The 14,594-nt window shown below is 32.1% G+C and overlaps 1 protein-coding gene across 1 annotated transcript in view; it reads right to left on the bottom strand.

The window, feature by feature from the left end:
* The window catches only part of LOC135204206 (filamin-A-like), a 275,259-nt gene that overhangs the window by 124,296 nt on the left and 136,369 nt on the right, over positions 1–14,594 (bottom strand). The window contains 12 exon segments of the mRNA XM_064234296.1: positions 6,973–7,197; positions 7,611–7,652; positions 7,655–7,772; positions 8,066–8,281; positions 8,447–8,637; positions 9,255–9,284; positions 9,287–9,374; positions 9,842–9,978; positions 11,084–11,221; positions 11,357–11,557; positions 13,621–13,772; positions 14,324–14,412. Of these exon segments, the coding sequence (XP_064090366.1) occupies positions 6,973–7,197; positions 7,611–7,652; positions 7,655–7,772; positions 8,066–8,281; positions 8,447–8,637; positions 9,255–9,284; positions 9,287–9,374; positions 9,842–9,978; positions 11,084–11,221; positions 11,357–11,557; positions 13,621–13,772; positions 14,324–14,412 (1,627 nt within the window).

Here is a 14,594-nt window from a genome sequence, read left to right as displayed (position 1 = left end):
ATTATTTTACCAATGTTATCCAAGTTAATCATGTGCATATTTAGATGAATAATATCTGTGAAATGATGTTAAAAAAAAATTCGCCAGCAAAGCTGATACGTGAATTAATTCTTGCAAGGTGGAAAAAGTAAGGCAGTAAATATTTCTAATTTAAATTTTCAAAATCTAAAAAAAATTATCTCGACCTTCAACAAGAAGAATCAACAATGTGAAGAAAAGTATCACACTTTCACTAAATGATCAAATAATACCCTTGTGATTAATTACTCTAAGGTCCAAAGTTCCCTGTGTGTATTGCTATTTATCGAAGATTATATTAATTTGAACAGTGTCGTATCATTAAATATATTTTCTACAGCCGAATAATCCAGTCAGGAAAATAATGAGCAAAATCCTTTCTATTCAGTCGGTCAACTCAGCAGAAACACACTATTTGTAAACTTTACAAATATAACTTACTTCATTGGGGATAAGCTAGTACGTATACATTTATAAAGCTTTGCTACTTTTGGAAATATACATGCCTCTACATATGAGGTTTCAACCAAACAAAACTGGAGTAAAAAGGTTCATTAAATTGTAACAACATTTATATAAGTGGTAAGAGTATTTTGGTAGAAGATTTACTGTACTTTAACCTAAAACATTACTGCACTTAATTTACAGCTCTCTACTTTCACAACATACTTCACAGTCCATGCATACAAAGCATTTTTCTGTTAAGAAAGATGACTTGCATAAATATGATTATTTGAATTATTTGGTGAAAAGTAGACTTACTATGAAGCAAAACAAAATCTGCTAGTAATAATAATCTATAAAACACATCAAATGATGAAGATAAAAATTGGAATTCTAATGGAAAAAAAAAGCTTTCCAAAACACTACATGCACACTAATATAACCCTAATATCCTATATATCAGAGAGTGCCCAAAAGAACAAATTAAGATGGTTATGTCCATCTTTGCTAACATTAAGTTGATAATAAAGAATCTGGAAAAGATCAAATCAGTATAGTCATAAGTAGCAATACCTTATTTTGGCCATACCAAGAACAATAAGACAATACAGTCAGCCTATCAAGAATGAAGTTGCTGTTGGTAATGTGTTTGTAGTCTGTGTGATAAGAAAGCCAAAATCTGATGTTTTACTGAGTAAAAGTGAAGGTCATATTCTTAAAATTACCCTTAGTGGTACATTATTATTATTATTATTATTATTATTAACTATTGTGGTCTGGTTAAAATACTTAATAACATGACATAAGTTTTAAGGATACAACTTTACAAATGGGCTATCACCTTTAACTCTCTTTCAGATGCTCTCTTTTGCAAAGTGCCTACGGTAATGTATGTTTAGCAACTGCATTTGATATTGGAGGCTTATTTTTGCAGGGTTTGCTCAGTTTGCTTTCCCTTTTCATCCCTTCCATTTTATTTCTTCCCAACTAGTCCGACTTACTTCTTACATAGTGTCTTGCTCTTATTTTCCTTATTAATTTATTTACCAATCCTTTGGAATGGTCTGTGACAGTCTGTGAGAGTGACTAAAGATTTAACTAAATTTTGTAGGTCTGTGAGTCTGTGAGAGTGTCTAAAGATTTTACTAAATTTTGTAGGACGTATTGAAGCACATAGTCTTACAACATAAAGATAAGTACTGTAAGTTCAACTTTGTAAATGACAACAATAATTGTGTAAATGATAAGCAAATGTATTCAACACTTATTTTTGAAGAACAGAACTATTGAAAAAGATTACCTGGACTTCTAAATATTCTACATTCCCCTATTAAAGAAACTATAGTCTGTATGTTTACAACAATGGCAGGCTGACTGCATTTAAAGTGAATAAATATTTATCTGGCATTACTTAAGAGCCTATGCAAGCAATGACATTACTTTCAACATCAGAAAGGTTCCATCAGATTGTCTGGATCAAATATTGTCATTCACAATTCAACATTGGAACACCAAAGATTAGTACTGTGTGATAGTACAACAGTACAGTAAGATAATATAATGGTATTTGAACAGATACCAGTATTATTAGTGTTCGAGTTTAGTTTGGTACAAATACCAGCATCTTGATGAAAATTCTGTAAGGAAACAATAATTGCAATGATGCACAATGAGTATCCCTTAACACTATACTATGCAGTTTTATACTTTTCCAAAGAAATTAAAAATTATTTGAAGGTACAACAGCCTATTTCTAACAAGGCAGTAGTTACTGCAATGAACACATACAAAGAAATAGCACTTACGAGTAAACAAATTAATGAGCATATGTTCTTTGAACTGATAAAAAAAGAGGATCGGGACAGTATCTATAATTAGTGATTACTGGTAAATTATTCAACCACCTTCAAACTTTACCACCTTTGATAAAATGGTCTTCATGAAAATTTTTTCTCAATTTTAATTTCCAAATATATAACAGAAAATGGACAATTTGCTCTGATCCTTAAACTACGTAAATTCTAGATGTGACCTACATGAATTAATGTACGTATTTGAGTGCTGCATTAGCTCAAACCCCATTTATCAATCCATTCCATTATCATTGATGTTGGCTTCAAACCCAATTGTATACATTTAATTACTGTATGAGTAATTACTGTACAATGTAGTATTACCTTTAGGAGGTAGAATACATAATTTCTTTAAGCATATGTACAGTATACAGGTAAATATACTGTACTTTTACTGGAAAATTCCCATATTACAATGTATTTTGCAAATGTATATTTCTATATTGCATGTCTATCTCAGACATGAGCTATAATGAAACTGACAACTAATACCAGAACCGTAAAATTACTGGTTGTCAAGCTAAAAGCATTCAACGAATGGCTACATTACTGACATAGTATACATAATCAATTTGAAATTACCATATTTGAAGACATGCAAGACCCTCTTTTTTTTTTTTTCATAAAATCACTCCTCAAAATGTCTCCTGGGTTTTATAGGGCCTAAGTTAATGTTCATCAAGATGCTGGTACTTGTACCAAACTAAACTCGAACACTAATATTACTGGTATCTGTTCAAATACCATTATATTATCTACTGTACTGTTGTACTATCATTATTATTACAGTAAAATCCCTCTTAAACACCACCCATAGGATGAAAGGGCTGCTGGTTATTTGGACTTGTGGGCTGAATGAAAGATAACTTCTATAAGGCCATATGTGCAACATGAGCAGTCATTTCAGCATTCATTATTAATAAACAACACAGCAAGTATTTTTCAGTTTTACCGTTAAACAATTTTCCTACACTCACTTAACTCCTACAGTAGTGTGAGAAGGGCTTAAGTCCTTACACTGATAAGTAGACAACAGACCCGTATACACACACACACACACACACACACAATAAGGTATACGACAGAAGACAAGTTATTTGCAAAATACACATTCTAATACATAATCTTTAAAATAGTTTATTTTCAATCTATAATTTTGTTTTTGTTTTCATTTTGTAAATTTAAGCACTTAAATTCACTGTTACCGTTGCAGTTACTAATCGCGAAAGAGGAAATGAGGGGAGTGTGATAAAATGTTTTATCTTATACCTGAGCTGTTTTGTTTTATCTTTTAAATTACAATAAATCATAATCAATAAAAGATTTTCCATGTTATCCTAACTGCATGTTTGAACTAATCTTTTTCTGCCACATTGTTATTTCAATAACATTATTACATGCTTTTTCTTCATAACAGTATTTCCTTCTGAAATCGGGGAAGGACTTATATCCCATCAAATATGGTATTTCCATGGTATGTATCCTCAAAAGTACCATTTACAAATATATAAAGAACAAGTGCACTACTGTGAGTAAAAATTTTCTTTTGTACTTTCACGGGATTAAAAATAATGAATGTTATCCTAAGTACTGAAATACTCCTACAAATGGGCCTAGGGCATCTATGAAAATTCATACTTATTCAAACATCTCTAATCTAACTGGCTAAGTTTCCATCAAAAACACTGAAACAAAAGGAAATAATGGGTGAAGTTTGCCCAAGGACACACACCAGTTTTCTATGCAAGATTAAATACTTAATACCAAAAAACATTACATCACACAGGAGATTCAAAACAACAAAAACAAGACTCATCATCCATCCGTGGTATATAAAATTTTTGGAGAAATGACAAAATCAATCAAAGGTCTGAAGTGCATTAAGGTCAAATATTGCCTAGGAGCCCTAAATTCTACTCTCACAAGCAAAGCTTGAAATAGGATTTCACACTAAAAGACAGATATTCTAAATCCCAGACAACTTAATGAAGCCCTTCTAATGACAAATACTTTCTAAAAAGAGCTAGACAACAAACATTACAAAAATTATATTTAACAACAACAAAAAACAGCCCTACTTACATGACACTGGAAAGCAAAACAGACATTTCATAAGATTATGATTCACATATTGACAATCCATATCTAAAGCCCATTTAGACCAACATATAAACATCCTGGATATTAAAATAAAACGTATGGATGCACAATAGTCAACCATGTCAACTGAAAAGCATATTTTATCCATATCAACAAAACACCTTCCTTTGGTACAGAACACAGATTCGTCTAATTTGTGTTTATTTGAATACGTACTTAAAAATTCACAATACAATTCACTGCTGGACACATACAATGACTTTCAATCACCACTTGAATTTGAAGCAAATCATAGTATGCTGCTGTATGACACCAACCTACCTAATCACTCAAAATTTGTCCATTGTTCATTGAAATGGACACAATTTCAATGAACAATATGTTTAATCATGAACTATTACATAATTTATCTAAATTCTTTACATTTTGCAAATGAAGTGAATCTATTTTACTCATTTATGCATTATCTTAAGTGAAACTATCTCATTTGAAATATCTTATGTACACCTAAGCTTCACACTTCAGAGATTTGGATTTTTTCCTAATCTCAGCACCCTCAATGCATAATGTTTCTGTTTGCAACACGGATTGTTGCAAAATGGAAAATTCAGACTCTTCTTATTACTATAACATAAAACTGACAATTTATATATATTACCAAAGTAAAATTCTAACTTACTCAAGCTTTAATTTGCTTACAGAAGCAATAAAATACCTCACAAAAAAGGATCCTTTTTTTAAATTTGATGTTCTTTATAGAAATAAGTAAATCAATGGAAGACTAAATTTAAGAAAAATACTATTTAAAACCTTTACAGATGGTTATGTTCATTAAGACAACAAAAGGGATATTTTGATTAACCTGAATTATTTAAAGACATTTTGTTACCATAAAAAAATCTTTTATTTAGCTTGAATCTTGTCCCCACTCTTTTTCCAACATGTTGCAGTGAATGCATTCATGACAAATTTAGGTATTCTAGTTAAAAAAAAAATGTTTGATTCTAAAATGATCAATTTCCCTTTCATTACAAACTACTGCATGGGTTCAAAGGAAAGGACCTACACATACACTTCATAACAGCTGAAGAGGTCATTCTATTATTGACTGCTATATTTACATATAACACAGTCGGATATTTCCTTAGCTGCAGTGTACTTACAGATTAGAGATGTCGCTTATGAATATAAACCAGCTTCAATAAAGTAATTCTCAATCCCCAACTACCATTATTCATAGTTCCCTTTCTTATTGTATGTTTCTACATACAACTCATACTTGCTATGTGAGATATTTATTGTTGTAACTATATTTATACAAAGCATCCACATTACAAAATTTAATATACATACTTTTCATAAAATTATCTGTTTTTAAAGATAAACATACTGGAATATACATAACAGCTTACTCAAAGCCAGATGTAAACTATTATCTTTCCATGACCTTCAGAGACTAACCAGTTGCCTGTCTCTGAAAAACTACCCAAGGCAGGGAAAATGCTTCAAGTCAAAATACATAATTACAAATATGCAACCAATTACAAATGAAATTTCAATTTATAAATGCAGTCTGTAACAAACAATTTGCCTCATCTGCTTCTCAACAACACTGCCTGAAGCCACATGCATCCATATAAAATGTCTTGGTATAAGATAAGTGTGGATTGGATAAGCTTTGGCAAAGAAAATGCATGTGTTGCTTTACCACATTCTACTGGAATTATGTATTTACAGCTGATGAGATAGGTGACTTGTCAAATGAGATGATATATTATTACACTGATGTTAGTCTGATGTATATGCAGGCCTATGAAAATCCCAACAGCAATGTACCTTAGTTAAATTGATATGACTACCTACCTCAAAATTGCATACTTGCTAAAATGTAGAAAATTTATTAGCAAAAGAAGAGTTTGTCATGTAATGTCAAGATTTCTGTTTTGCCTCATAGTAAGCTACATATGATGACGTACATTATCTAACCAAAAGAAAGTCTAAACTTTCGTACAGTTTTTCTGAAAAGATTTAAATTTCATGCATTTTTAAATAACCCACTTTCTCTGCCCCCTCCTAATACGTAATGCTTCGAAATCTTTTTTTTTTTAATTATATCTCTTAAAAGTTTACCAGAAACAGAAAAAAGTCTATTCACTTGTTGAATAAATATGATGTAATATGTAATGCCCTGTAAATATAGGACTGTAATGAAACTTTTTGTACATCAGTCAGCTCCCAAAAACATGCTTTAAATCATCTGCTTCCCCCACACATCCTAATCAAGTGCAAGGACCAAAGCTTTACAGTACAGCAATTAACATCATGACATCATTCACACACTATTCAACCTTACTTATGAGCATATCAGAGATAAAACTAGTTAATCATTAAAGAATTAAGTCATCTACTACCCAAATACCTGCTCTATATCCTGTTACTCACTGCTCAAGATGGGAAATTATCTTGATATTCAACACTAGAATTAAAATTTGTTGTTGCCTATGATACAGTATTGCTGTGATAATAAAAAAAACAAAATGTTGAAAGCAGCACTTACTTGGTTCAAGGCCATCCACCTTGACTTTAGTTACATCAACATGAGGCTGAACAGGCACAACAATTGGAGACTGAGGAATCTCTGAACAAGCATAGAGGACTGTTACTCTATGGTCTCCTGGAGATGGTGTCAGGTATTCAACTGTGAAGGTTCCATCACCATTATCTTGTATGTCTATTGGAATATCCTGACCTTGTGCATTTGTTAATGCAATTTGAACGTCTCCTGCAGTAGACAAAGAAAATTAACACTGTAGAAGTTTTATATGATAAAACTTATAAAATTTAAAGTATATATGGAAAATCTTGTATGTGTCATATTTAACATAAAATGTGATCATAATTAAGTTATATAATTGCCAATAATTAAATAATAATTGGTAACAAATTTTAATTATAACAAGTGAAATTAAATTATAAAATATAATCAGAATTAATATCTGAATGTAGTGAAAATATCTAAAAATGACCATAAATTGACATTTGATTCTACAGATGACAACAATTTGCAAAAATTTGTGCTGTCAAAACCCCCAGCAACCACCTAACTACATTTACATACATACTGAGAGAGAGAGAGAGAGAGAGAGAGAGAGAGAGAGAGAGAGAGAGAGAGAGAGAGAGAGAGTCATTACCAACCTGGTCCAGCTTCACGGCAATCAATATTGAAGTGTGTTGGATATTAGACTTGACACCTCGTTCGACACCAGGTCCAAACACCTTAACTGCACCAGGGTCAGTAGGCTCAGTAACAAACACCCTATATGGTGAATTTTCTGTTGCCACTCCACCATAAGAAACCTGAATTGGAGATACTCTAGTCAATCAACAATTCACAATGTTCATCAATATTAATACAAATTTAAGATAGAACTTATAAAAAAATAAAATACAACTTGGATCCTAATTACACTTAATATATACATGCAGCAAAAACAATGCATAATGATGTGATCACTACACATTTTGTAGTTGGTGGTTCTTATCATTATAATATACAGTAGTTTACAGATATTAAAGTATACCTGGCAAAGGCTTGGAGACTATTTTTGCACTGTTTCAAATTACATAATCTAGTTATAAACAAGCACTACCTGCACTGTGTGTTTGTTTCCTCTTGTTGGTCTGTATGAAAAGTCATAGGTTCCATTTTTGTTATCCTTGGCATCTAGTTTGACTGGCTGATAATTTCCATCCATAACTGTGACATCTAGGGGAGCATCACCAGCTGCCCGAGTGTCAACATGGAAATCTGTTAATCGTCCTGATACAACCCCATTTCTCTCCAATCCTGGTCCTTTACATTTAACCTGAAAGGTGTAAGTAAAAGTAAGACTTCATAAAAAATTGTATCAAGTTACTGCAGTTTGGTTTTCAAGAGCAAAATAATATGGAAAAAAAAACTGAAAAAAGGCAAAATCACCTCTTGCAAGAACTGAAGGGTATAGAATTTAAATCAAATTGTAAAAATTTACCTTCTCAGGATAATAATCTGTTCTGGGAAGAATTTGAGCAATGTATGGAGATCCTGGAATATCTTCATTATTGCAAAGGATGTGAAGAGCATATTCTCCAGGTACTGTCGGATAGTAGCGAACATCTGCAGACTCATCTCCATTGTCATTACAGTCGATCTTTGCCTGTGAGGGACCTTCTATGCTGAAACCTGAAGGAGAAAAGTCCAGACTATGGTTAATTTTAAGCAAAACCTAAATTTGATGTTAAATATTAACAACACATATACCAATTTTGTAATCTGCCTGGTGAGCTTACACTTGTAATTTTGAATCCACCACCATTATCAGTTACAGGATATGTCACAATTAATGACTAAATCTAACTGTCCTCATATTTATGCATCAGTGATGTAACTGTAGTTTATTCATAAACTACAAAGGTACTGTTATATGCAACCCACATATATCAGCTAAACCAAGGTACACTGCATAAGCTTTCATCTGGTTTTAGTACTAGAGTGAAGTGTTTATTCAACTAATGAAATAAAAAGCACAAATAATTATAATTTTGGTCCAAAATAATAGTTCAATAAAACAACACCATCTAGTCTAAAACTTCCAATAAAGGTAGTCATTATTTAGTGGTCCATTACATAGAACAGTACTTGTTATAAAATTACAGTATACAAAATCTGACATGTTTAATACAACTACTACAATACCCAGTACTGAAGTCACCTACAAATTTGTCTAGCAGATATGAAAGAACATAACAGTAAGGGTTTACATTCATAGTGACAAAAAAAAAAAAAAAAAACTGCTTTACCTAGAGCTCCTGCCTCGCCATTAGTCTCACAGTAAATAGTGCTGGGGTACCCACAACTCCTCCCTTCAGCCCAGGACCATAGGCTCTGATTTTTGTCTCCTTGTAAGGACCAACATTGACCTGGAGGAAAGAAAAAACATAGTTGTTCGGGTCTAGCATCTGTGTACATATTACGGTAAAGAACTGCAATTTCAAAACAACGTTTTACATCCTGCATACTATAAATTCCTAAAAGGACAGGACCTCAAGGTTTGCAATGTATGCATACAATTTATACAAACAAATATACAATAAAAAAATCATTCCTAGTAAAGCATACAAACCAACTAGATTTCCAAGTCAGTGAAAGCCATTAGCCTGGGCTTTAGGCAAATCTATTTTTATATTTCCAATTCATACCAATAAATTCACACTTATAAATTCCATAAAATCTACACCAAGGGCTCCAGTCCATTTAAGATAAAATGCATTTATGATCACAGTTAGGTTATCTTATTGACATTCCACACAAATGATAAAAGTCTGATCAATAAATGTGTCAATACTAACAGCAACACAAGTCATTTATACAAAAATATCAAAGTTACCTCAAAAGGACTTTTTGGAATCTCCTGCCCACCATATGATACCATCACAATATATCTTCCTTCCTTCTTGGGATGATACACATACTCAAATGTATATGCATCTATTTGCTTTGTCTTTACTGTCTCATGAGATCCACCTGAAATTGAAGAATGAATAGTTCCTGAAGTACTTTGATTTATTAACAGTGTCAATTCAATTTTTAAGCCATAAAATATAAAGAGCACCAGTCGCTGGAGCCAACACTATAATGTTTTCTGAACATACATCTCTCAAGGTGAAGAAGTCAATACCCATACAGAGGTACTGTCCATGAAGAAGTCAATACCCCTACATTCTTAAGAGGTACATACTATCCAATCTTAAAATATAGTAAAACTGCAACATGAGAAAATACGTAACTTTCCTGTAACAGTAGCATATATCAAGTTTTCTACTTTGGAATCCCTGAGAGAGCTCATACACTAAAGCATTTCATCTCATGGTTATCATTGTTCCTAAATACCTGAAAGACTCAACCAAATTAATCTTATCTCCATCTAGTGCCCTTTAATGATTCTATACATATCTCTAGGTATATGATGCATTCTATTCAGCGGATTTTATAAAATTAATGTTGCTTGGCTCATTTGAAACAACATCTTCAGCATATTTATAGTCTGTCAATTATCTATTTTTACTCTAATATAAGTTTTCTATTCCCTTTCAATCACTTTTTCATTGTAAACTTCATGAGCAGGGCAAAAACCAAAGTTGACGATAAAATTCTCGTGTAACATATCATGACGACTTAAAAGCTGCCAAGTGTTATAACATCTTATTCACAATAATATCCTGTAAACAAAAGAACTATTCAGCTGAAACTTGAGATAATGCTGGCAATTTTGTGACTTTCCAATAACGATTTTTACAGGACATCATATGCATGATGCATAAAATGGTCTTAATATACAGGCACCACAATTTTTCGGAGCCATAAGTGGTTTTACAGTGCCATTACTTGCTTTACGGCGTTGTAACCCGGACTTACAGCACTGTAGCAATGCTGCAAGTGCTTTTCCTTCCCCATTATAATTATAAAGATTCAGGTTAAGGTGATTTCAGCTGACAGCGCCAACTGGGGGACTGCCTGTACCATTATATAATTAATGTATTATAATTATGCATATATACATTAAATTAAATTAGAATGAATATTACTGGTACAGTAAAAGCTCACCTGAAAATTAAATAAAGCAGCTTACCTGGGCCAATGACTTTGACTTCGATATTACCCTCTCCAGCACCTTCTGTATAAACCTTGAAGTCTGCAGCATCTTTCACCCTGACCCCATTTGGCTGAAGTCCACGGCCAGAAGCTCGAACCCTACGTGCATCAGACACTAAAAGAAAATTTTGAAAATAAAAATAAGTCATTTATGAATTGATAATTTTTTGACAATGTCAAAAAGTTTTTGTCAAACAATTTCAAAATATTATAGCCATAAAAGTGAAAAGTCGCTAATTTCCTTCTTTACCTGGAGATACTTTGACGCCAAATGGACTTCTTGGAATGGACTGCCCAGCAAAGAAAATATTGATGGAATGTAGACCAATACTTGAAGCAACATATTCACAACGATAAACTCCCTCACTGATCTGACGAGTCTTGACTGGCACAGTATTCTTGTGACCGGAGGGATCCAGAATAATGACCTCAGGTGTACCTCGCCCTGCATCTATATTCATAACGGAAGGAGGTACTTTTGAGGATTTAGAAAGAAAGAGGGAACGAGAGTTTCTCACAACATTACACGACTGCAAGTGATTCACGTTAGGACTGGGAGGACTATAGTTATGACAAGGAGTGTAATCTACTTGGGAAAGATTTTGGAAAAACCATAGTTATCATAGTGTAATATTGTATACAACATTGTTTGTTACAATTTATGTCATATATAAAAGTAAAAACCATAAAACAAGCATAAAGTAATGTGTATCAATTTATCCAATAAATATTTATACCATTAAATCATAAAGCATTTATTGAAATTTAAAAAAAAAAGTAATGCATAATATTAAGCATTAACAACAGTATTGTGAGTTAGCAGCATTATCAGTGACAATAATGCCAATTTCCATATTTCATAAGCAGTTATTAAAAAAAAGCATTTATATACCAGAATTGAGCACAATTCAGGTTTAATTATTAAGCATTGGTCGTTAATTTCAGAAATATTAAAAAAAAAGTGTACATTCACAGCATGTTCAATTGTCCCGAAGTCAAAAGTATTTGATGGGTCACAAGAGAGATGAAGCAAAAATTCATGTGTATGCAATTCCAATGAATTTGGTTAAGAAGCAGAGGTGGGAGTGCCATGGCCATTGATTTGTTACATAATTAGTGTATGTATTAGTAAACAAAAGGTAAGGAAAAGAGAAAACAAATAGTCAAGATTAAAATCTACATCAATAGTTAACAATACTTATGCCCCCTTAAAATATGCAATAATTTTCAGAAAAAATATGAAATGCTACTTTAATCAATACTAATATTAATAATATTACAGCACTACTAATAGACAAAATGATCATCCTAACTATTTAATGAAAACAAAAAAGATCCATTCATTGTACAGGATTCAATAAGATCAATCTTAATTGTAGTGAATAGTAAATCTATATTAACTTCTACTACAGTCGCACTACAGTACTTTGTAAACACGCATATATATCATACTTGTATACTTTCACACATCTAGAATGAAATTCATTGTTGTGTTTAAAAAAAAATCCCATTCTCACAAAGCATACACTTTCTCAAGCAGTCATGCATTAATGAAAACTAAAAACACATTCTCTTATGCAAGAAATGTGTCAATGGGAAAACTAAGCAATTCCTACTGACTGGCAACAAGAGGAATAAAAGACAAATGCATACAGTAATTTACTGACCATATTAGCTACAGGTTTGGGCAACTGGTGATGACTCATACTTCAGCAAATGACATTTTATTTGTTACAGTTTTCTCAATAATCACATACTTATGTCTTGACATTCAGCAGTTTTGACAGCCTCTAATGGAAAGCTATGTGCCACATGATATAATCTATTTGGAACATGCGGAATCATTACAGCAGGAATCTTTGTAGAATGTAGGCAAAGTGCGCTTGTTACCGGCCGCAGAGCATACTTATACTACATTAACTGAAATCCTTTGGTAAGATTCATCCAAACTACAAATATTACGGATATTTTTTAAGCCTTCAAATGGAAAAAAATATACTTTCTTTGGTATGACCCCTGAACTCCCTCCAAAGTAAACTAAAGGAGGTTTTGGCTTCATTAATAATTTTATGGGTTGGCAGTTATGCATGAACACACATCCAATGTACTACCAGAATCAAGAGAAAATTGGTACAATAAGAAACATAGCAACAAAAAAGCTATTTATAAGTTGTAAAAACAAATTACAGAAACAATCTAGCAGAGATTGAAAAGGGAGAGAATATCAGTGAGGCAAAACAGAGAAATTAAAAAGCAATGAAGAGATTTTTATTTTACCACTCACATTTCTTCAAAGTTAAAAGTTCATATTAAAAGTACTACACATTAAAAAACTTAGAACCATAATCCAAATTAAAGTAGGCAACAAAATCCAGACAAGCATGCTACAAAATTTTTATCATCTCCTCAACATTACCAGCAAAGAAAAAAAACTCAAATACATCACATACAATGAACTGCAAAAGAAAATTCATTTGAAGTGCCTTTATATTTCATTCTTGAATATACACTCACCTTTAGTAAATATATCAAAGTATGTTGGTCTGTTAATGGTAACCCCTTCTGGTTCCAAACCTGGACCAGAGGCTGTGACTTTGCTTGGGTCACCAGCAAACCCAGACACATTGACTCGGAATGGTGATTTTGGAATCTCTCTCCCACTGAATCTGTAAGAGTATAACATATGTACATATTGTGTGCCACATTGAGATTAATTAAATTACATAGTTACTTCTCAAAAAGCAAATTATCACTGAATAAAACCAATGATGAATGAATAACATTCATACTTTATAGTATTTAAGCAAACCCATCCAGTACGTAATCCCAAAAGTGCAAAGTAAACTGATATTAAGCTTCAGCAGTAAGTTTTCAGTACATACTGTATTGTGTATCTGAAAAAAAAATTCATACAGCAGGACAGACAGACATACACAGTGCAATTCAAAACATAGCTCTATTTTGCACAATGCTTTTTTACCAGGCATTTTAAATAAATGGAATAAATAAATAAAAAAATTACTACATTATATATGTATTACAAAAAATACACAATATTTGTTCCAACAAAAATTCTCTGAAAATTTTAAACAAAATTTTATCTCACTACTGCTCTGTTTGAAGAATTCAGCTTTAAAATCAAATACTATGTTAAGTATGTAGTAATATTAAAAAGAAGAAAATTCAACCCAGTACCTAACATCCATATGCAACTTACTTTACAATTACCATGTAGTCACCTTCACTCTTAGGGGTATAAGTACACGCATAGGTGAGATTTCTGTCATTGTTGAATTTGCACTGGAGCTGTTAAAAAGATTAAAATTAGACCACAGAAAGAGTTTGGTCATAAAAAATACTTTAATATCACACAAACCTTTATCATCAGTCATTAAATAAAGCTAGTAAATATTACTGTACATTAATCTTTTCACATCAAAAGTCAGATTACCATATCAGATACAAGTGAAATATAATCCAGCAAAACC

Source organism: Macrobrachium nipponense, chromosome 44, assembly GCF_015104395.2.
Source record: "Macrobrachium nipponense isolate FS-2020 chromosome 44, ASM1510439v2, whole genome shotgun sequence".
NCBI lineage: Eukaryota > Metazoa > Arthropoda > Malacostraca > Decapoda > Palaemonidae > Macrobrachium > Macrobrachium nipponense.
This window is presented reverse-complemented; position numbering and strand designations above follow the sequence as displayed.